Source organism: Phacochoerus africanus, chromosome 3 (genome assembly GCF_016906955.1).
Source record: "Phacochoerus africanus isolate WHEZ1 chromosome 3, ROS_Pafr_v1, whole genome shotgun sequence".
NCBI classification, from domain to species: domain Eukaryota; kingdom Metazoa; phylum Chordata; class Mammalia; order Artiodactyla; family Suidae; genus Phacochoerus; species Phacochoerus africanus.
Genome location: NC_062546.1, coordinates 121553985 through 121578546, shown reverse-complemented (window position 1 = coordinate 121578546; position 24562 = coordinate 121553985). Strand labels below are relative to the sequence as shown.

At 38.0% G+C, this 24562-nt stretch overlaps 1 protein-coding gene across 2 annotated transcripts; it reads left to right on the top strand.

Moving 5' to 3' along the window:
- Nucleotides 1–24172, top strand: ERI1 (exoribonuclease 1). 2 transcript variants are annotated; one of them, XM_047772559.1, is made up of 7 exons: nucleotides 1–286; nucleotides 6049–6227; nucleotides 9557–9767; nucleotides 13447–13530; nucleotides 15056–15165; nucleotides 19248–19362; nucleotides 23396–24172. In XM_047772559.1, exons 1-7 carry the CDS (start codon nucleotides 179–181, stop codon nucleotides 23636–23638), a joined length of 1050 nt encoding a protein of 349 aa, XP_047628515.1. In that variant the 5' UTR covers nucleotides 1–178; the 3' UTR covers nucleotides 23639–24172. The 2 variants fall into 2 exon arrangements, with proteins under 2 accessions (XP_047628515.1, XP_047628516.1); XM_047772560.1 differs by lacking the exon at nucleotides 6049–6227.
- Nucleotides 24173–24562: the final 390 nt, after the last annotated feature.

Here is a 24562-nt window from a genome sequence, read left to right as displayed (position 1 = left end):
GTCTGGACGCCTTACGCTCCCGGAAGTGGGAGGTGTCCGCGGGAGTTTGTGTGGCCGCCGCCGCGGGAACGCGAGCCCGGTAATTTTTCAACGGAGAAAGGCGAGGCTCTCGGGCTTGGCCGAGTGAGAGTTAGCGAGTGGCGGACACCAGCAGCTCTCTTCTTAGGTGACACGCAGCATGGAGGATGAGCAGAGCCACCAGCCCGGCGGCGAGGCCCTGGCTCCCGCGCGGCGCGGGTCGCTGGGGTCGGAGTGCGGGGAGCAGCCGCAGCATCGGAATCCCGAGGTGAGAGTCCGCCCGCGCGCCCCAGTCTTGGAGGGTTTTCCCGCAGGAACTGCAGCCTGCGCACCCTAGGACCCCAGCCCCGGCCGCCTTCCCGGTCCCCAACTCTGGGAGCTTTACTCGGGGTGGTTGTCATTGAGCGCTCTCTGGTCCTAGTCACCCTCTGGAAGTGAGTAAACAGTAGACGAGAAGTACGTGAACTGTGGTTTTAGAAGTTATTTTAGTGGGAATTCTTCTGTAAACATTGGGGGGGAGGGCACGGTTCCTGTTTTCATTCTTTGTAGCCCTAGTTCGTAATTAGTGTGTGCTTTTAAAAATCTCGCCAACTGTTCTAGGTATGTCACTTCTTAAGACTTTAAGCCCACCTCCCAGCCTTGGCAGAAGGTATTGTGTCTGTTAGCTGGAGCTTTGTCTCTGATTTGTGCCCATTTACTTCTTTCTCCTGTGGACTTTATATGATACTCTTAATGCTTTTGATAGCTCACTGGTCAATCTTCGTTATAGTGGCAGAGTTGCAAAAACAGTCTTAAAACTTTATTTTCTTTGACAGATAATTAGCTATTGTTGACTAGCGCTGCAGATTGTAAATAATACCATTAATAATACAGAGATGCTGAGCACCTCATAGTGCGGGTACTTATAAGAGGTTTCCCAGCTCTTGCTCTTTTCACATGGCAGCTAGAATGATCTTTTAGTAACATGAATCTGACTGGGTTCCGCCCTTCCTGAATCGTCATTTTCTGTGATGAAAAAGGGATTAATCGCTTGGTCCTTAAAGTTTTTTTTTTTAAACACAATTTGTTTCAAGATGAAAGAAAATATGTTTTAATAATAACTTAGTAAGTAGGTGCTTATCAAAAGAAACCTTTTCTGCACCAAGAAGATTTTTATTATTATTATTTTTAATAGTTATTTCCCCAATACAATTTTTTTTCTACTGTATAGCATGGTGACCCAGTTACACATACATGTACACATTCTGTTTTTGCACATTATCATGCTCAAGTCCTAAGTGACTAGATGTAGTTCCCAGTGCTACACAGTAGGATCTCATTGCTAATCTATTCCAAAGGCAGTAGTTTGTATCTCTTAACCCCAAGTTCCCCACCCCCCCCAACCCACCCCCCGCTCGGCAACCACAAGTCTATTCTCCATGTCCATGATTTTCTTGTCTGTGGAAAGGTTCATTTGTGCCTTATATTAGATTCCAGATATAAGTGATATCATATGGTATTTGTCTTTCTCTTTCTGACTTACTTCACTCAGTATGAGAGTCTCTAGTTCCATGCATGTTGCTGCACATTGTAAATAGTGCTGCAATGAACATGTGGGTGCATGTGTCTTTTTATTTTTTATTTTTATTTTTTGGTCTTTTTGCCTTTACTAGGGCCACTCCCACGGCATATGGAGGTTCCCAGGCTAGGGGTCTAATTGGAGCTGTAGCTGCCGGCCTACACCAGAGCCACAGCAATGTGGGATCTGAGCAGAATCTGTGACCTATACCACAGCTCATGGCAACGTGGGATCCTTAACCCACTGAGCAAGGCCAGGGATCGAACCTGCAACCTCATGGTTCCTAGTCAGATTCGTTAACCACTGCGCCACGATGGGAACTCCTACATGTGTCTTTTTTAAGGAAAGTTTTGTCTGGATATATGCCCAAGAGTGGGATTGCTGGATCATATGGTAGTTCTATTTATAGATTTCTAAGGTATCTCCATACTAATCTCCATAGTGGTTGTACCAGCTTACATTCCCACCAACAGTGCAGGAGGGTTCCCTTTTCTCCACACCCCCTCCAGCATTTGTTATTTGTGGACTTATGAATGATGGCCATTCTTACTGGTGTGAGGTTGTATCTCGTGGTAGTTTTGATTTGCATTTCTCTAATAATCAGGGATGTTGAGCATTTTTTATGTGTTTGTTGGCCATCTGTGTATCTTCCTTGGAAAAATGTGTATCAGGTCTTTGCCCATTTTTCAATTGGGTTGTTGGCTTTTTTGCTGATGAGTTGTATAAGTTGCTTATATATTCTAGAATTAAGCCCTTGTCAGCTGCATCATTTGAAACTATTTTCTCCCATTCTGTAAGTTGGGAGAAACTTTTTGTTTCCTTTTTGGTTTCCTTTGCTGTGCAAAACCTTGTCAGTTTGATTAGGTCTCATTTGTTTATTTTTGCTCTTATTTCTGTTACTTTGGGAGACTGACCTAAGAAAATATTCATAAGGTTGATGTCAGAGAATGTTTTGCCTATGTTCTCTTCTAGGAGTTTGATAGTGTCTTGTCTTCAAGTCTTTAAGCCATTTTGAGTTTATTTTTGTGCATGGTATGAAGGCGTTTTCTAGTTTCTTTGCTTTGCATGCAGCTCTCCAGGTTTCCCAGCAATGCTTGCTGAAAAGACTGTCTTTTCCCCATTTTATGTTCTTGCCTCTTTTGTCAAAGACTAATTGATCATAGGTGTCTGGGTTTATTTCTGGGTTCTCTGTTCTGTTTCATTGGTCTGTATGTCTGTTTTGGTACCAGTACCACACTGTATTGATGACTGTGGCTTTGTAATATTGCCTGAAGTCTGGGAGGAGTTATGTCTCCTGCTTGGTTTTTGTTCTTCAGAATTGCTTTGGCAGTTCTGGGTCTTTTGTGGTTCCATATAAATGTTTGGATTGTATGTTCTAGTTCTGTGAAAAATGTCATGGGTAATTTGATAGGGATTGCATTGAATCTGTAGATTGCTTTGGGTAGTATGCCCATTTTTACAATATTAATTTTTCCAACTCAGGAGCATGGAATATCTTTCCATTTCTTTACATCTTCTTTTATTTCCTTGATTAATGTTTTATAGTTCTCAGCGTAAAAGTCCTTTACCTCTTTGGTCAGGTGTATTCCCAGGTATTTGATTTTTTGGGGTGCAATTTTAAAAGGTATTGTATTTTTGTATTCCTTTTCTCCTATTTCATTGTTAGTATATAGAAATGCGACTGATTTCTGAATATTAATCTTATATTCTGCTACTTTGCTGAATTTGTTGATCAGTTCAGGTAGTTTTGGGGTTGAGTCCTTAGGGTTTTCTATATATAGTATCATGTCATCTGCATACAATGACAGTTTTACCTCTTCTCTTCCTATTTGAATGCCTTTTATTTCTTTTGTTTATCTGATTGCTGTGGCTAGGACTTCCAGTACTATGTTGAATAACAGTGCTGAGAGTGGACATCCTTGTCTTGCTCCAGATTTTAGGGGAAAGGCTTTCAGCTTTTCTCCAATTGAGTATTATATTTGCTGTGGGGTTGTCATAAATGGCTTTGATTATGTTAAGGTATGTTCCCTCTATATCCACTTTTGCACCAAGAACATTTTGAAAATAGATGTTTTGAAAACATTTCCATTATTTTATGCCAGAAATCCTGTGCATTATCATTTTTTTTTAAAAAGCCTTTACATCTACACACTTAAAAACTTGGAAGCAGAATTAAGTTTGATTAAAATCCTAAAAGAGGAGTTCTGATGAAATTTGAATTTACTTGGTTACAAAGACAAAAATGCAACACCTATGAATTTACAAAAACAAATGGCATTAGGGATAATGAAAATTTACTTAGATGAATTACAACAAAATATTTTGCTTAATTGAGCCTGAAAAAGAGAGACTGTATCCTTTATTATTAAATGACCATCATTATTAAACAGGTTTTTAACAAGTATTACAGTTATTAAAACCAACTAGAAACATTGGCCCAGGCCTTAAGTCACTACATCTTAAAATTTTAGACTTTAAAATATAATGAAGTGCATTCAGTCATACTTCTCTCATTAAAAATAAACTTTCAAAAATTATTTTAGGATTTCCCGTCATGACTCAGTGGAAATGAATCCGAGTAGGAACCATGAGGTTGAGGGTTCGATCCCTGGCCTGGCTCAGTGGATTAAGGATCTGGTGTTGCTGTGAGCTGTGGTATAGGTTGCAGATGTGGCTCGGATCCCACATTGCTGTGGCATAGACCAGTGGGTACAGCTCTGATTAGACCCTTGGCCTGGGAACCTCCATATGCCGCGGGTGTGGCCCTGAAAAGCAAAAAAAAAAAAAAAAAAAAAAAGTAAACTGATTTACACGATGATGTTATTGGCAGTATCTCAAATTGAAGAGTGAAGTAGCATAGAAGAGTGGTTTTTTTTAGAGAGAAGGGACTTGAAGTCCTCTTAAAGTAATTAGAAGGCAAATGAGATAACTATGCAAAGACCCAGGGGAAGGGCTTGGAGGGAAAGGAAGCATACAGAGACCCTTCACAAGAAAGACCATTCACCATAAAACTGAGGAAGCTGGGCACTGAGAATAAAAGGGTAGAAGTATGTGGGTGAAGGTAGCGGTGGAGGAAGGAGACAGTGTTCTAGCATAGTATCTTCTAAATGTGTGTTGCATCACATTGAGGCTTAGAGTGAGAAAGTCCCTGAACCATCAGGATCAGTTCTAAGTCAGGGACTATGGCCTGTCCATGGTCATCTCTCCCTAATCTGCAATTAAAGTTCACAAGGGGACAGTGTGGTAAATTATGACTAAGTTAACAAGCTTTAGTATGAATTGATAGTAAATTCCAAAGTATTTTTGAAAATTCTGGAACATACCTAATATTTGTAACATTGCATGTGGAAAATAACATAAATGAATCTTTGGAATTTAACATATTAGTTATTTGGGACTACCTGTGGCACGATTAGAATCGAATTATATATTTTTCTTAACATGGACTTTGATTTAAGAAAGGAGGAAGACATTATACTATGGTAACTATAGTTCTCTTGCATAGCTGATACATGCATATAACTTTTGTGAAATTGTGTGTTTTGAAACTGAATATATTTCCTTTGCCTTGGGTACTAGCAACTTTTGAATTAGATTTCTGGTCCATTTTGTTTTTATAATGGCCAATTTCTGTTAACTTTGTAAAATAAAGTCAAGTTAAAGAATTCTCAGGAAGGCATTAAGTTTATTTAAAACTTGGTTGTATAAGTTTATTTAAAAATTGGTTCATTTGGAGTTCCCGTGGTGGTGCAGTGGTAATGAACCCAACTAGTATCCATGAGGACAAGGGTTCAGTTGCTGACCTTGCTCATTGTGGGTTGAGGATCCAGTGTTGCTGTGAGCTGTGGTATAAGCTGGCAGCTACAGCTCTGATACGACCCCTAGCCTGGGAACTTCTATATGCCGTGGGCGTGGGCCTAAAAAGACAAAAAAAAAAAAGTTCATTTGTAAAGTTTAGAATATTGTTTGTGAAAAAGTCTGACCTACAATCTGTAATGATAAGTAAAATCACCATTTGTTAATAGCTGTGGTGGGTATGGTATCAGGAGCCTGATATACTTGATCTCATTTAATCCTTATGATCTCACCCAGATACTGTTTATCATTACCAATACCAAATGCCATTTGAGACAGTTTTATCTTATTTTATAAAGAAACTGAAGATCAGAGGCTAGTAAGTAACTACCCAAGGTTATGCTGATAGTAAATGGTCAGCTGGGGCTCTGTACTGAGGTTGCTCTGACTCCAACACCAGTGCTCTTTTTACTTAGCTTCATGTCCTGTGAGGAACCTCATGAGTCAGAAGAAAACAGGGTAAATTGTATTGGGAACACATATCTTCTTTCTATGAACTTTTTATTGAACATGTAGCATCAAAAGGCTTCAGGAGTTTGACTCTTTAAGATGCTTGTGCTAGCTATAAACTACATATGTATAAGTATATATGTATGTGTGTGTTTGTTTTTTTGTAGAAAAAGCAACGATGTAGACTTGATGGCCAAGAAACAAAAGGATCTAAATTCATTACCTCCATTGCAAGTGATTTCAGTGACCCAGTTTACAAAGAGATTGCTATTACAAATGGTTGCATTAATAGAATGAGTAAGGAAGAGCTCAGAGCTAAACTTTCAGAATTTAAGCTTGAAACCAGGTAATTAAAAGTAATTTTTTAAAATTATAAAAGTAGTTCATGCTTATCCTAGAAAATCTTGAAAACACTGAAAAATTAAAAATCACATGTAATCCTACTGTAAAGAGATAACCATTAACAATTCAAATAACAGCTTTAGTTTACATTCTTATATATGAATCTTTATGTGTGATTCTGATTATTTCTGTTGATATTTTAGATAATAGGATTGCTGAGTTAAAGCCTTTGAATATTTTGATAATCTACCAGAAATATATGAGTATCTATCTTTTTATAGCAAGTATGTTTAGATTTTTTTTTCATTTGGTCACTTGGTTGATGGATAATTATACCTTATTAATGAGATTGAATATTTTCCCTTTTCATTTGATCATTTGTATTATTTTTATAAGAGGGTTTCTGTGAAACCAGGTAATTAAAAAAAAAAGCTTTCACCTGTCAGGAAATATTTTTTCTTCTGTTTTAGCCTCTCACAATATGCAGAATGATAGTAAGGATTTAACTGTATATTGAATGAAAAAATAACGCAGCTTCAACTCGTGTGTGCGCGCGCTCCTTCAGTGAGATGTATACATAGTTAAGTTTTAGTAATTTTTTGTAAAACAAGTCACTTTATTTTGGCTTGAGGCATGGAACAGAAATGACCTTTGGAATCCAGGAAAATCATGTAGATTTTTGATATACAAGAGAATTGCCAGGCATCAAGAGAAGAAATGACTACACTGTTGGAGGAAAACTTACTGGTTTTGGGTCTGCCAGAATCCTTATTCTCTTATAAACAGTATTCCTCCTCTTTGCTTTAAAATAGAGCTTCCCTGCTCTATTCTGTTTTCAAAAGATCACACGTGTATTTTTTTCCCTTCCTGATTTTCTACTCTAATTTTTACCTTCTTTCCCCCTGACTTTTTCTATTATGAAAATACAGCCTACTAAAGATTTTCTGAGCAAAACTTTTGTCCTTCCTTGGTGTGAAGATTGGTTGCTCACTTCTGACTTATATGGGAGCTAGAGATCTAGATGTTTGTTTATATCTAAAATTACCAAATTTTGAGTACTTTACTAAGTAATACTGTTATAAAGGTAAAACAGATCTATTTCCTATTTTGGAAAGCTCAATCTTTGGGGGAAAATATGCAAAATGATAATCCTAATACAGAATGACCCTTGCTTTATTGGAGGTCTGGCCAAGTACATCATGAGACTACAGAGGAGAGTCTGTCTCAGGGATTCAGGGATGACATTTGAATTGATATAAAACAGAAAAGGGAAGGAGGGTATTTTGGGCAAAAAGAAATCAAAACTCCTAATTTCTGTTTGTATGTTTTCTGCTACATAATCTTTTTCTTTGTACATCCAAAGTTATAGAATATGAAAATGTGCCACATTTTTGGAAAGTGGCTATTGTGTTTTGTTTGAAGTGTGCGATGTACTGTGGGGAGGGCGAACATCAAAGATGATGCTGAAGTGATAGGTCAGGTCGTGGCTCAGTGCTGACGTAACTCTGTGCTGAAGTAAGCATTTTACCTCTGAAGCAGGAGGGAGCCACTGAAGGTATTTCAGCAGGAAGTTGGCTCTAGTGTTTACTGTTAATGTAGAACAAAGGTAAAGAATGAAGAAGTGGGCTGTGATAGCAGGGATGGTTGCCATAGTCGAGGAAGCTAATGAGAGCCCTACCAAGAAAAACCCAAGAGAACCAGGTTATGAATGTTTTTCTGAGTTGGAATTGGCAAAAATGTTGATTGTTGGGATTTGGAGAGACAAGGGAGTTGTTAAAGATGCAGGTTTCTCTGGAGCAACTGTTGTATGTTTGTGTTGCCAATAGATTTGCAGACAGCCTTTTAGTAAATACAGTTCTACCTTAAGTAATACAGTTTCTTCAAAAAAGAAATAAAAATTAAGACAGAGTAATCCAAAGCTGCACACATGACCCAGAGGTCATGCTCAATACCTTAATATTAAAGTAGGGGGTTTCCTTCCTAGGTTTTGGTAGTTTGGAAAATTTCAAGCAAATATAAACATATTAAAACTTTTTTTTTCTTAAAACAAATATTTGGTTAATGTTTCAGAATTTTTCATGGATAAGATTCCTTTTTAGTGGTAGTTTAGGGAGGAAAACTAAAGCTTAGAAACATTAGTGATGTGACCAAAATGCTTTCCTTGTCACTACACATTTAATTACAGTTTAGATCCTCTTATATTTACTAGCATTTTATATTTGCAAGCCCTCATAGGACTCAACCAAGTAACAGTAAAGGAAGTCTACATAATGGTTGTGACTTGATTTTTTTTAAAGAAATGCTGTTTGTTGAATGTGACTGCCATTACCCACCATTGTTATCCACTTAGAACAACCTTGCCCCACCTCCCATTTGTGGAACATATACTTTAAAAATATCTGTCAAACTGAAATCTCCTAAATCATATTCTACCCATGGTAAATTAAGGAATCTGTTTCCAATTAAGAATCGTGGCACAGTGGAAACGAATCTGACCAGGAACTATGAGATTGCGGATTCCATCTCTGGCCTTGCTCAGCTGGTTAAGGATCCTGTGTTGCCGTGAGCTGTGCTGTAGGTTGCAGATGTGGCTTGGGTCTGGCGTTGCTGTGGCTCTGGCGTAGGCTGGCAGCTGTAGCTGTGATTCTATCCCTATCCTGGGAACCTCCGTGTGCCGCAGGTGCAGCCCTAAAAAGCAAAAAAAAAAAAAAAAAGAATCTACTAACTATGACAGTGTTTTTCTGGACATGGTTTAGTCTAGGGTGTCTCCTAAATTAGTCTTCCTCCTTATATAGCTAACAGACATTCAACTTTATATATTAGACTCATAATGCTTTCATATTCATATGGATTTTTTTTAGTTGTCTAACTTAACAAAAACCAAAAGAAAGGGAAGAGATAGCACAGTATGTTTAATTTTACCTGGATTTTCATTCTCTGAAATTTGTCAAAAATTTGGTCAGTAAACTAATTCAGTATTAATTTCAGTTTTTGTATCATGTTTGTCATCTTAGTGTATGAGGCAGGATGGCTGTGTAGGTGGTATGTCAACAAGGCTTATGGTTTAAAAGACCAAATATATATTTTATGTACCTTACCGCAAAAATGAAAAGTTATGTGTTAAGGAAAATCCTGATGCTGTTTTAAATGTTCTTTTTAAATTAGTTCTTTGCTAACTTAGCTTTGAGTCTTGATTTCTTTACTTTTATTTTAGCTAGCATTTGCTAAATTATGCTGTGACTGTTAATGTTCAGTTCGGTGCCAGCAAGTAAGAATTCAGGTTCTTGCCTATAAAATTCACCTAAGAATTAATTTTACTCTCATTTTCCTTAGAGGTGTAAAGGATGTACTAAAGAAGAGACTGAAAAACTATTATAAGAAGCAAAAGCTGATGTTGAAAGAGGGCAGTTGTGCTGACAGTTACTATGACTACATCTGTATTATTGACTTCGAAGCCACTTGTGAAGAGGGTAACCCACCTGAGTTCATACATGAAATAATAGAATTTCCTGTTGTTTTACTGAATACACATACCTTAGAAATAGTAAGTCAATTTTTACATTTAAGTTTTATTTTAGCAGTAGCTATTCTGGGGTTGGGTGATACGGTGAAGGGTCCCATTTGCTGTGTTAGCTAGAATTAGAATTCTGTAGAGGGGATGTTTGCTCTTGCTGCATACTTAATAGATAGGGTATAATAAAATAATTTTAGAGTCCGTTGCTCTCCTTTTACAGTAGCTAAAATAAAAGTATTTTTTCTGTTTGTGTAGAATCCATATCTGGCTGAATATCAGAATCTCCTGCAGATTAAAAAAAAATTACTGATACCTGGCCCTCATCCCAGAGATTCTGATTTAGTTGTTCTGTGGTAGGACCCCTGGTGTCATCTTTTTTTTTTTTTTTTTTTTTAAAGCTTCTCAGTTGGTATGCAGTTAGGGTTGAGAACCACTATGGTAGACTAATTTAAATGCTGATCTCTAAAAATAAGAAAATAAGATACGGAAATTATGTTTCAACTTAGAACTGATTATCTTTCCGGTGAAGTGTTTAATATCATTTGCCTTATAAAATATGAATGAGGATGTATTGTAACATCTCCGTATCCAGAAGTTACTTTTGTGGTATCCCCAGTTGCAACACACTGGGAGTGAGTATAAAAAGGCTTTGTGCATTAAAATGCATAGAATTTTTTGTGTTATCTGAAGTCTTTTTTAGTTATATTCTTAATCATCCTATTTATATAATTTCCTTATCCAAACAGGTCAATAAATTAAAAGGAGGAGAGTTATGATCATCAAGCTATGATCATCTTTCACTAGATCTTACTTCCTCTCTCTCACTCAAGGACGTTCCTTTAGCCATTCTTCTTCCTTATTTAGACATGAATGACTTATTGCTTTCCACTATATTGTTCCCAGTGCATACGGACTTGTTATTTTTCACACCATAAAAAGCCTTCACTTGATCCCACTTCCCTGCCAGCTACCCGAGGCCTTTGTTCCACCATGGCAGATTTTTTTTGAAAAAGTTACATGTAAGTCTCTCTCTGTTTTCTCCCATACTCTCTTAAACCCACACCACTGTAGGCTTAAGTTATGTATTCCATTTCCATCACTACATTAAGATCACTCCTCAGTGTCATCTTTGACCTTCATGTAGTCCTGGTGGAATTGACCACTCTCTCCTTGAAGCACTTTCTTCAAGTGACTGCCAGTACATCTCATTCCACTGGGTTTTCTTCAGCCTTGCTGGGTTCCCCTTCACAGTTTCCTTTGCTGATTCCTCTTTTCCCAACTTCCTAATATTGGATGCTATAGGTTTAATCCCAGGTCGTCTTCTCTATGTAGATCCTTTCCTTTAATGATTTTGTCTTATCATCTTGTTCCATAGTTTTTAGAAACTATATGCTGATGTCTTCCGGATACGTATCTTCAACTTGCTTTCTGACCCAAATCCAGACTGTTATTTAACATCTCTACTTGGACATCTAAACAGACATCTTAATGTGTCCCAAGTTGAATTTACCTTCAATCTGTTTTATCTTCAGCCTTCCATAGCTTGAGGGCTGGTGACTCTCTTTAATTGCTCAGTTCAGAAACTTTGGAATTATCCTTGACTCCTTTGTTTCTCACATTACACATCCAGGCCAGCAGCGACTCTGGTTTGCTCTGTCTTCAAAATATATCCAGAACCGCACTGCATTGACTCAGCCTGAGCCCCACTGAATTCTTTTGTTGTGTTCACCACTTAACCAGTTTGTTTCTATCCTTGTTCCCTACAACCCATTCTCAATCTAGTGGCCAGAGAGTGATGCTTATAAAATAGAAATCAGATCATTTCACTCCTCTGCTCATAGCTCTTTTATGGCTCCCCATTTAACTCAGAGTAAAAGTCATATTACTTTCATGATCTGGCCTCTCATTACCTCTGATTTCACCTGCTTGCTGACCTGCTTGTTGTTTCTCAGAAGTGCCATGCGTGTTCCACCCCCTTACCTCCCAAGGCTTTAGCTCAAATTCCTTTCCTCTGGAGGTCTTGCTGCTAATTCCCTTCCTCCCTTCTATCCTCACTTCCTTCCTTCCAGGCCTTCCTTAATTCTTGCCTTCTAAATAAAGCCCAAGTGGTTCTCTGTTCAGTAGTGTAGCTTGGACACCCCCACACACCCAGTGTTTCTGATCCCTCTTTTCTACTCTGTTTTCTTTTCTACTCTGTTTTATAAGAATCTTTTAACTTATGATGTAATTTATTTAGGTGATTATTAAATATTTGGTCAATGAATACATAGTTCTCTGTAGCACCATTCTGTTAAAAGTATTACATAGTAAAATTTTATTATTAATGTCATATTTAGTATTTATTACCTGCTTGTAATGGTGAGGGAAGTTGTGATATATTTTTGAAAGATTTTCATTTAAAATTATGAAACAAAATACTGATATTTAAAAGGGTATGCACTTCATTTGTCTGAGATTCGGTTAAGTAGAATTTTTCCTTATGCAATATGTCTGGTAAGTAACTTTTGAAGTTCAGATGTTCTTTGCTGTTTGTTTACTCTTTTACAGTTTTTTGTAGGTGTTGATAATTAACCTGCTTAACATAGTAGTTTGTAAAAAGAATTTTATTATCACTTATTTTTCTTAATTTTTTAATATTCTACTATAAGGAATATTATTTTGTCTTTTTCTCTATATTAACCTAGTATTAATAGTTGCTGCCAATAAATCTTTAGGCTTTGAAATTGTCTTGAATTTTTAGTAAGTGGTTTAGTGTGATCTGGTTTAGGGAGGTAGCATTGGGCTCAGGAAAAAGCACTTAGAGACAGACCTGAGCCTCATAATTAACAGTACTGTCCTTTATGAGCTCATGGAGTTGTTAGGAGCATAAAATAAGGCAAGCATAGGAGTTCCTGTTGTAGTGCAATGGAAATGAATCCGACTAGGAACCATGAGGTTGCAGTTTTGATCCCTGGCCTCATTCAGTGGGTTAAGGATCTGGCGTTGCCGTGAGCTGTGGTGTAGGTTGCACCCGTGGCTCTGATCCTGCATTGCTGTGGCTGTAGTGTAGGCTGGCTGCTATAGCTCTTGGTTAGACTCCCAGCCTGGGAACCATATGCCATGGGTGTGGCCCTAAAAAGCAAAAAATAAAATAAGGGAAGCATGAACGCTTCTTGAGGAGGTTAAATATTGCTAAGATATATAGTGTTATTAATGTCCTTTAAACTGCCACATATCATATAGTTAAATTTTGACTATTCAGAATTCAGTTTGATGGAATCTTAAAAATAAAGACTATTCAGGAGTAAATGGGAGAGCAGTAATTTGAGCTAGTTTGTTATAACGTGAAGACTGGCATTTCTTTAAAATACTTCATTATTTCAAAAGCTGTTAGTATCTTGTGTTAATAGACTTTACAGTTTCAAAATAGTATAAAAACTCATCAACACTCTACTCCTCTGGAAAATGTTTATTTAAACTTTGGTTTGAGGACTTGGTTTTAGACACTCATTTTACCTTAAAAAGTGTTAAACTAAAACATAATTTTTTACTTAAAAATTTTGAGTACTCTGGGAATAGGGCATTATTCTTAAATTGTTAAAACTCTAAAAAGGTCTATGCCTTGAGCACCTGTAAAATTATAACCTAGTGTGGCTAACTTTGTCATGTATTATGTATCATGCATCTAAAGTCATAGAAAATATTTTAATTTGCTGTCCTTTCTTTTTAGGAAGATACATTTCAGCAGTATGTGAGACCAGAGATTAACACACAACTTTCTGATTTCTGCATCAATCTAACTGGAATTACTCAGGTTATAATTCTATGTTCCTTTTTTCTAGAGTTTGAGAGGAGTTTTGAAGTTAGGGATTTATTTCATAGTTTAAGAAAATTATTGTTGTAAACAATTAAATGTGATACTTTCCTTCTTTGGTAAAGATCTTTTGTATTGTAATATTTAAAAAAACAGAAAAGCAAGTTTTAAAGCTAGTAAGATTTTTTCAGCCTTTCCTTTTAAGAAGTTGTAATGGTGAAGGTAAACATCTCATTTGTTTGGAACATTAGTGAAGTTAGTGAGCTGAGCTTTATATCCATGCTGAGCTTGGAGATAAAATTTTAAAATGTATCTATTTACAGCCTAGTTTTATATAGCTTTTTTTTTAGGTCTTTGATTTTTGATTGTATTCTAATGTGGTAGATCCTTTGTTCATTTATTTAGTTCTTTGTTCATTCTTTTCATTTGTTCACTCACTCAACAAATATTTGAGTGCCTGCTATGATATTTTCCAAGGTATGAGGGAGACAAAGATGGTCAAAGGAGTTTCTCCTGAGCTCTCTTAACATTTGTAAGATGGGGACAGACAGAGTAAACCAGTGGTCACAGTACAGCTAGGAAGACTGATAGTGTTTCATCAGGGTGTTATGGGCATCTGTAGAAGGAGCTCCCTGTGACAGAGGGAATGGAGGACTCTCCTGGACAAACTCAGGTTGGTGAGCTTGGCTGAGCATATAGGTAAATAGGTAGAAGAGAATGACTGGGCATTTCAGGTCTGAAGGGCAGAACTGTAAGTGGTTTGGTGTGGTTTCAGGTGCATTTTAGGCTATTGAGAAAGTAGTCACAAATAAAGCTAAAGTGATAGAGACAAGCTAGATCATGAAGGGTCTTGTGTGTCTCTGTCCGGAAAGTCTTGGAGAGTATTTGTTTTGGAAAGCTGTCAGCTTTGAGATAGGGAGACTACTCTAGAGGGCTGTGGCCCCCAGCTGAGAGGAGATTTCCCTTTTCTCCCCTCTGGAGACTCAGTAAGCCACTAAATTGAGTACTAAAAAAAGAGAACCCCTGTGGATGATCCTAATCTTAATTTTGGGAGGAGTATGTATTTTCAGTTGAAAGCAGTCCTGGGAGTTCCCATTGCGGCACAACGGAAACGAATCTGACTAGTATCCATGAGGATGGGGGTTCAATCCCTGTCCTTGCTCAGTGGGTCAGGGATCCAGTGTTGCTGTGAGCTGTGGTGTAGGTTGCAGACACAGCTTGGATGCAGCTGTGATGTGGGCTGGCACCTATAGCTCTGATTTGACCCCTAGCCTGGGAACTTCCATGTGCCACAGGTGCAGCCCTAAAAAGCAAAAATAGAAAGCAGTCCCTAATACTTGGCTATAAACAATTTTTAATTGTCTTAAAAATGGAATTCTAGATTAGCATAGGAAACCATCAAGAGTTTACAACATCATCGATAAGACTTTTACTGTTCCTTTCCCTCCAGTGTTTGTGTCTGAGTTTTTTGTAGGACAATGTGAAGCTAACCTGATTTTTATGTGTTTTACTTTTATATCCTCAGGATCAGGTGGACAAAGCTGATACCTTCCCTCAGGTACTAAAAAAAGTCATTGAATGGATGAAATTGAAGGAATTAGGAACAAAGTATAAGTATTCTATATTAACAGATGGGTAAGTCTTGAGGAAATTTATCTTTTTAATATACTTTTAAAAATTAAAGATATCTGTATTCATTTAACTTTTATTTTTTATTTTATTTTTTGGTCTTTTTAGGGCCTCACCTGCAGCATATGGAGATTCCCAGGCTAGGGGTTGAATTGGAGCTGTAGCTGCTGACCACAGCGGGATCTGTGCTGCAACTACAACCTACACCACAGCTCACAGCAACACCGGATCCTTAACCCACTGAACGAGGCCAGGGATCGAACCTGAAACCTCATGGTTCCTAGTTGGATTTGTTTCCACTGCACCACGATGGGAACTCCAGAAGAAGAGTAAATATTAATGTGTAAAACTAAAATGACTTTACCAAAACATTGTTTTTATCAGAACACTTCCTTGCTTAAAAAAGTCCAAACTCTTCAGTCTGGTTTTCTAGGCTCTCTCATCTAATCCCACCCTACCTGTGTAATCTAATCTTCCTGCCATTTTTCTTTTTTATTCCAGTCAGGATGACTCATGAATCACATAGCCTATCCTTTCTTTGTGTATTCATACAGCTTTCCTTTCTTCTGGAAGATTCTTTTCCTTGACTATTTCATTATTATTATTGTTAGCTTTCTTTTTTTAGGGCCACAACCGAGGCATATGGAGGTTCCCAGGCTAGGGGTCAAATCGGAGCTACAGCTGCCAGCCTGTGCCACAGCCACAGCAATGCCAGATCCCAGCTGCGTCTGTGGCCTACACCACAGCTCACGGCAACACTGGATCCTTAACCCACTGAGTGAGGCCAGGTATTGAACCTACAATCTCATGGTTCCTAGTCAGATTCATTTCCGCTGCTCCATGACGTGAACTCCTATTTCTTTATTATTACTCAAAGCCCTTTATAGTGTCTTTTACTCCAGACACTCTGACTCACATTGATCTTTTTCTTGAGTCCTACAACCTCTGTGATATGGACCATTCATGTTGGCATCTGACTAAGTAGTCTGATAACTTAATGTGTGTAAGACTTATGTTTGCAAGGGGATTAAAAACATGCTCCAAAAGCATTAAATGAAAAGCCAAGTGGGGAGATGAGAGAGCTTTAAACAAGGATTATAGGCATTGTGCTGAAGCAGCTCTTATACTGCATGCTGTTGGTTGAAGAAGAAAGTCCCAATTAACAGCCATTTCAAATTGTGGATAATTGGACAGTAAAGATGAGGTGTCATGTACATGAAGGGTTTAGAGGCCCTCACGTACAATAGGAGAACATCACATCAAAATAGAACTTTGGGAAAATGTTGATGGGTCTCTTAAGAAATCTGTTACTGATTTTCAACATGAATGAGCAGTGTTCCTGGTGGAGTTGTAACAGAGTGTATGCACTTCTGTAAAAACCTCATGTTCTGGAGCAGAGCATTCAAAACCTGTGCAATTTTACAGCCAGATCACTAACAAAACAATAACTGATACTCCTAGAAATAGTTTGCACAGCCCAGGCAAGCAGCTTGGGGTCTGTGGAAGTTGCCTCAAAGGATGTTACAAATGCACAGATGCCAGAGAAGCTTGGGAATAGGCATTTTGTTTTTAATTTTCTTAACATATACTTACAAGTACTCCTGTTGCTGGTACAGCATCTTAGCTGAGAGCTTTTTCTTTTCTGCTAAAGGTTATAATTTCTACTGCTGTGATTCTGACTCCATTCGACTAGGAGAAACCATGTGTGAACTAGTGCAGTTTCTACATTGTATAGTCAGGATTATCCTAAACTACCTAGGTTTATTGGTGTTGTAGAAACACATGCTATGGCAAAACATTGTGGGTTTTTTTTTTTTTTTTTCCTTTTTAGGTCTGCATCTGCAGCAAATGGAAGTTCCCAGACTAGGGATTGATATGGAGCTGCAGCTGCCAGCCACAGCCATAGCAATGCCAGATCCTAGCCGCTTCTGCAGTCTGTACCACAATTCACAGGCAATGCTGGATCCTTAATCCACTGAGTGGGGCCAGGAATCAAACCCACATCTTCATGGATACTAGTTGGGTTCTTGCTGAGCCACAACAGGAACGCCTAACTTATTTTTAAATTTTATAATGATTTTTATTTTTTCCATTATAGCTGGTTTACAGTGTTCTGTCAATTTTCTACTGTACAGCAAGGTGACCCAGTTATACATACATGTATACATTCTTTTTTCTCACATTATCATGCTCCATCATAAGCGAATAGATATAGTTACCAGTGCTGTACAGCAGGACCTCATTCCAAAGGCAATATTTGCATCTGTTAATCCCAAATTCCCAGTCCATCCTACTCCCTCCCCTTCGGCAACCACAAGTCTGTTCTCCATGTCCATGATTTTCTTTTCTGTGGAAAGGTTCATTTGTGCCTTATATTAGATTCCAGATGTAAGTGATATCATATGGTGTTTCTCTTTCTGACTTACTTCACTCAGCATGAGAGTCTCCAGTTCCATCCATGTTGCTGCACATCGTGTTATTTTGTTCTTTTTGATGGCTGAGTAGTATTCTATTGTGTATGTATACCACATCTTCCTAATCCAGTCATCTGTCAAAGGACATTTGGGTTGTTTCCATGTGTTGGCTATTGTGAATAGTGCTGCAATGAACATGTGGGTGCATGTGTTTTTTTTAAGGAAAGTTTTGTCCAGATATATGCCCAAGAGTGGGATTTCTGGGTCATATGGTAGTTCTATGTATAGATTTCTAAGGTACCTCCATACTGTTTTCCATAGTGGTTATACCAGTTTACATTCCCAGCAACAGTACAGGAGGGTTCCCTTTTCTCCAGCACTTGTTATTTGTGGACTTGTTAATAATGGCCATTCTGGTTGGTGTGAGGTGGTACCTCATGGTAGTTTTGATTTGCAACTTCTTGATAACCAGCTACTTTTCTCTCTCAACTATTGTGTTCATTTGTTTGTATCTTTTGTTTTATATCAAAACATACCCTGATACCCAAAACATACTCAGAGAAATTCATGTTATGATAAACCTGGCATTGAAATTAAGCTGAGCAGTTATTTTAGAATTGTGAAAAAATTGTGCCCAGGTAATCAGAACCTTAAAAATGGTCAAGATAAGCCCAATGAGAATTAGTTTGTGAAAAAAATTAATATATTCAACTTCCACTTTTCTTTGTTTTTCAAAATTAATTAATTAATTTATTGGCCTCACTTGCAGCATGCAGAAGTTGCCCAGCCAGGGATCAAACCCTCACCACAGCAGTGACCTGAGCCCCAACACTGACAATGCTGGTTTCTTAACCCACTGAGCCATGAGGGAACTCCTGTTTTTCAAAGTTTACTTATTTATTTGTTTTTTGCTTTGTAGGGCTGCACCCACAGCATATGGAGGTTCCCAGGCTAGGGGTCAAATCGGATATACAACTGCCGGCCTACAACACAGCCATAGCCGTGCCAGATCGGAGTCATGTCTGTGACCTATACCACAGCTCACGGCAACACCAGATTCTTAATCTCCTGAGCAAGGCCAAGGATGGAACCCGCAAGCTCATGGTTCCTAGTCAGATTTGTTTCTGCTGCACCACAGTGGGAACTCCTAAAATTTTATTTTTGAATTATTATTTTGGAGGAAGAGGTTAATTTTATAAGCTTGATGTTATGGTGATGTGTGAATATTTTTGAATTATTATTTTGGAGGAAGAGGTTAATTTTATAAGCTTGATGTTATGGTGATGGGTGAATATTCACACATTTTAAGAATGACTTAAAATCCTCATTTTTAAGAATAGTATATCATTGGAGTGCCTGTCGTGGCTCAGTGGTTAACGAATCTGATTAGGAACCATGAGGTTGCGGGTTCGATACCTGGCCTTGCTCTGGGTTAAGGATCCGGTGTTGCCATGAGCTGTGGTGTAGTTTGCAGATGCAGCTCGGATCCCGCATTGCTGTGGCTGTGGCGTGGGCCGGTGGCTGTAGCTATAGCTCTGATTTGACCCCTAGCCTGGGAACCTCCATATGCCACAGGAGCAACCCAAGAAATGGCAAAAAGACAAAAAAAAGACCAAAAAAAAAAAAAGAATAGTATATCATTTATTTAATCCATTTTTTCCCCCTGTTTTTAAGTTCATGGGATATGAGTAAGTTCCTGAACATTCAGTGCCGGCTAAGTAGGCTTAAATATCCACCTTTTGCCAAAAAATGGATCAATATTCGGAAGTCATATGGAAACTTTTACAAGGTAAGATTTCTATTTTGATTATAGTGTTCTTGATAAGTTTATCATACTTTGTGGGTACATAAAGTTATAATTTACTGTGTGCTTTACACAGAAAAAGGTTATATAATTCATTGTTATTGTTTGGATTCCAAATTAGTTATGTTATTGTGAGTTTAGAAAAATAAACTATTTTCCTCACTCAACCTGTTACTTAAATAGGGCAACTATATATATATATATATATATATATATATATATATATATATATATAAAATCTTCAGTAACAGATTTGAACCTGTGGGGGTATTCAGTACATGAATTGTGTGTGAGACAAATGCTGATTTTTAATTTTAATTTTATTAAAGTTAATACTTGTGAATAGTTTAAATTTTTAAAAATAGTACTGCATGTCTTATAACAAATGGCAGTTTTTTCACTATGGCCTTTACCAGTACTGCTTCCTATTCTCCAGAGGCAGACACTTTCAACTTTTTAAAGCTATGTCTTCTCATATTAACTTTCCTTTATCTAAATTATATGGTTATGCTGCTTCTTGTTTTTTGTTTGTTTTTTTGTCTTTTGTCTCTTCAGGGCCTCACCTGCAGCACATGGAGGTTCCCAGGCTAGGGGTCTAATCGGAGCTGTAGCTGCCAGCCTATGCCACAGCCACAGCAAAGCCAGATCCGAGCCATGTCTGCAACCTACACCACAGCTCACGGCAACGCCGGATCCTTAACCCACTGAGCAAGGCCAGGGAATCAAACCTGCAACCTCATGGTTCCTGGTTGGATTCCTTTCTGCTGTGCCACGAGGGGAACTCCTGCTTCTTGATTTTAAAGTCTCAGGTGTCTGTTGAGTTCCTGTAATGGAAAGTGAAGGTGTAGCTCTGTTAAAAAGCCATCATTCCCGGATGTCCTTCCCCTCCCTGCATCTTTCTGAGTTACATTAGCTTTATAATCAAATCACTATTTCAGTATTTCCATTTCCTTTTTTTTTTTGTCTTTTTAGGGCCACACCCTTAGCATATGGAGGTTCCCAGGCTAGGGGTTGAATTGGAGCTGTAGCTACTGGCCTACACCACAGCCACAGCAACATGGGATCTGAGCCCCGTCTGTGACCTATACCACAGCTCCTGGCAATGCCAGATCCTTAATCCACTGAGCAAGGCCAGGGATCAAACCTGCATCCTCATGGATGCTAGTCACATTCGCTTTTGCTGAGCCACAAGGGAAACTCCAGTATTTACATTTGTTTTAACTGTAGAGAGTGTTCACAACTTCTCCCCAGATTTAATAATTGACTTCTTTAGTTGTTTTATTACCCCGTTTCTCTCCACTCAACCTGTTAATCACTTCTCAGTTTTCAAAACACTCAGGTGATCTGTCAGTTTTTCTGCCCTCCCCCCGCTTTTCCTTGGAGACTGTCTTTCTGGAGCCTTTAATTCTGTTCTAATCTGAACTGTTTGGGCTTCTTCTGAAATCATCCTAGATTCCTTTTGCTTCACTATTATGTGTTATTCTTGTGTCATCTTTTTACCTTTACAACCTCATTTTGGTGAGGCATATCCTAACGTAGGTTCATGAAAAAGGTGCTGTTGTTTAAAAACAGGTTTTTTTGTGGTTTTAGCATTTAAAAAAATTGAAAGCTATGCCTACAGAAAAGTAGATTTTGACAGACTGTTTTAAAGTAAAACTTTTGTATTTGTTTTTTTGCTGTCGTTGTTCTGTTTGTTTTTTTCATTTTTGGCCGCCCCTTGGCATATGAAGCTCCAAGGCCAGGGATTAGATCAAGCTGTGGTCTCAACCTAAGCTGCAGCTGGGGCAACACTATGTCCTTACCTCACTGTCCGGGATGGGGACTGAACCTGTGTCCCAGCATTCCCAAGATGCCACCTATTCTGTTGCACCACAGCAGGAGCTCCTAAAATCCCTTGTAAATTCCACCCGCTTAACTCCCTTCCTTCCTCCCAGAACTCCTGTAATCCATACTTTCACGGGAATCATTTTCTGGTTTTCCTTATAACTTTAGTATCTCTGTGTTGATCCTTATAGCATATAGTTCAGTTTTGCCTGTTTTTGAACAAGGTATATTAGTATCACAGTGGGTATATTGTTTATTTTGCTTTTTCCTAAACATTATGTTTGATGTTCATCCTTGTGTATGTAGCAACTGTAGTTTGTTTATTTTATTATTGTATAGAATTATATTGTGACTGTACCAGAGTGTATTTCTTCTACTTTGGCTGACCATTTGATGGTTTTCATTTTGGGGCTTTTGTGAACAGTGGTGCTATAAACATTCTTGTTCATATCTTCTGGTTCATTGTGCACCCATTTCTCCAGAGTATAAACTTAGGAGCTAAGGAGCTCCCGTCATAGGGCAGTGGAAACGAATCCAACTAGGAACCATGAGGTTGCGGGTTCTATCCCTGGCCTCGCTCAGTGGGTTAAGGATCCTGTGTTGCCATGAGCTGTGGTGTACGTTGCGGATGAGGCTCGGATCTGGTATTGCTGTGGCTGTGGCATAGGCCAGCAGCTACAGCTCCGATTAGACCTCTAGCCTGGGAACCTCCGTATGCTGCAGGTGAGGCCCTGAAAAGACAAAGGACAAAAATAAATAAATAAACTTAGGAGCTGAATTGTTGAGTTACAGAATATGTACCACATTGACATTACATGATAATGCAAAAGTAGTTTCCAAAGTGGTTGTTCCAATTTATACTCTCACAAGAAGTGTCTATGAGTTTACAATTGCTCCATGTTTTGAAATGTTTGTTAGATGTATGTGTATTGCCATCTCATTGAGGTTCTAATTTGCATTTGTCTAATTAATGCATGAAGTTGAGGTCTTTTCCCTATGATTATTAGTCATTTGGATTTCTTCTATTCGTAGGATAGGTTGTGTGTTTCTAGGAATAGTCCATTTCAAGTTACTCAGTGTGTTAGAAAAGTTACTTTTAGAAGTGCATTTTCTGGATGATATTTAGTGGAAGGCTCAGGATGCATTGGCAGTATTGCAGTTTAGGATAATCGTTGATGTTTATCTTGGTGCTTTTATGTCATTTGCTCTGTGATTCTCCCAGTAGCCCAGTGAGTAAACAGTATAACTATTACTGTCATTTTATAGTGGCTCTAAGATGCATAGGTGACAAAGCCAGCTATATACAACCACACCATGTCAAACTTATCAAATTTTCTTCCTGGTAGGGATATACAGAAGACAAAGTAGTGGTTCTCAAAAGTGGAGGACATGTTGGAATTTGGGGAGTGTCTGAGATTTTTTATTTATCAAAATGGAGCAAGTATTTAAATAGGTTTAAAATAGCATATGTTCTCTTTCATTCTGGACCTTTATTACCTTTAGTCATCTAGAAAAGCCAGATATTCTTTCACTGTATCTAAGGAGTCAGTCAAGTAAAATAATACATTATGGAAAAATGCCATTCAAAAGAATTAGTTTGGGTTAAAATGGTAGATGTTCAGAACAATCATTTCTTTTCATAAATTATTCATTAAATTACAAAATTGTAGACTTTTTAGATGTCTTAAGGATTCTATCTGTGTTAAGTGTATTTTTATCTAAAATTCTTTTTTTTTTTTTTTTTGTCTTTTCTAGGGCTACTTCCCGCGGCATATGGAGGTTCCCAGGCTAGGGGTCTAATCGGAGCTGTAGCTGCCAGCCTATGCCACAGCCACAGCAATGCCAGATCCAAGCCATGTCTGCGACCTACACCACGGCTCATGACATTGCCAGTTCCTTAACCCACTGAGCAAGGCCAGGGATCGAACCTGCAACCTCATGGTTCCTAGTCGGATTTGTTAACCACTGTGCCACGACGGGAACTCCTTTTTTTTTTTTTTTTTGGTAAAATTCTAATGTATTTTTAAAGCTCTGAAGGTTTGCTCTTTATTTGCTTCATTTAACCCAGAGTATTTGCCCTTTGCCTAACTTTATTTAGCTATTACTATTAATTTGCAACTTCTTCTTTTTCCACTTCACAGTGACATGCAGAATACTATCGAATTATTTTCTAAGCTGTTTGTTTATTTTTCAGGTTCCCAGAAGCCAAACCAAGCTAACAATAATGCTTGAAAAACTCGGAATGGATTATGATGGGCGACCTCACAGTGGTCTTGATGACTCTAAGAACATTGCCCGAATAGCTGTTCGAATGCTTCAGGATGGGTGTGAACTCCGGGTTAATGAGAAAATGCATGCAGGACAGCTAATGAGTGTGTCCTCTTCGCTACCAATAGAGGGCACCCCAGCTCCGCAAATGCCCCATTCCAGAAAATAACAGCACTTTTGCTCTTTTGCCCCTGGATCATTCACTCTAACTGGAGCTGCTACAAAGAGGTAGCAGATGAATACTTATTGAATTAGTCCTGCAGTGCAAAACTTAAGCACCTTAAACATTTAAAATCTTATTTCAGTTATAGATAGATGCATATATATGTGAACAGTTCTGTGGGGAGGGCATATTGAATTTTTTGTCATCAGCACTTTTGATATGAGCAGTATTTGTTACACAGTAGCAGTTCCTGCTTAGAACTGAATTTGTAATTTAAGGTGTCCAAGATGTGTTCCTTTTGGTTTTAAAATGTTGGCTCTCCCCTTGAATGTTATTTCTTATTGATGTTAAAATATGTAAAATGTATTTCTACATTAACAGCATTAGATCAGATCATTTCTTAAAATACAGAAAAGATGGGAAAGATATAGGCCTTATATAGCCTTTGGTTTTTAAGAGTATCATAGTCTTTTTGGTTTTTGGAGTTTCTTTGTGAAGGTCAGCTGCGAGTGGTGAATTTCATAAAGTACTTGGTACACATATCTGCCTGTGGGGTTTTTTTTTTCATAATTGAAAGACCTGTGATAGATTATAGGATCTGATTAGAGATGCAGGTACTCATGAGGTTAATAGAAAGTCAAAAGAAAATACCATCTAAGGAAATATAAAGGCTACAGCTTAAACTTTATAATGTATAAATAAATCATTGGGGGTTTTTGGATTAGTGGGGTTTTTTATTTTATTGTTGTTCCCCTTCCTCTTAGGTCATATATCTGTCCTAATTCTTAAATCTAAGAGACCACGTTTCGAGTTAGACTTAATTTTTGTATTTGTATTGAACATTAAGAGTGAGGCTAATAAAGTCAATTTTTTTTTAAACTATATCTTATATTTTATTATTATAAATTGATTTTACATAGTGAGTGACCA

Bases quoted from the DNA above. Each gene is read 5' to 3' on its own strand.
- ERI1 (XM_047772559.1), top strand. From the start codon at position 179: ATGGAGGATGAGCAGAGCCACCAGCCCGGCGGCGAGGCCCTGGCTCCC. The intron at 287-6,048 runs GTGAGAGTCCGC...GTTTTTTTGTAG, and splicing joins CGCAGCATCGGAATCCCGAG to AAAAAGCAACGATGTAGACT. The intron at 19,363-23,395 runs GTAAGATTTCTA...TTTATTTTTCAG, and splicing joins CATATGGAAACTTTTACAAG to GTTCCCAGAAGCCAAACCAA.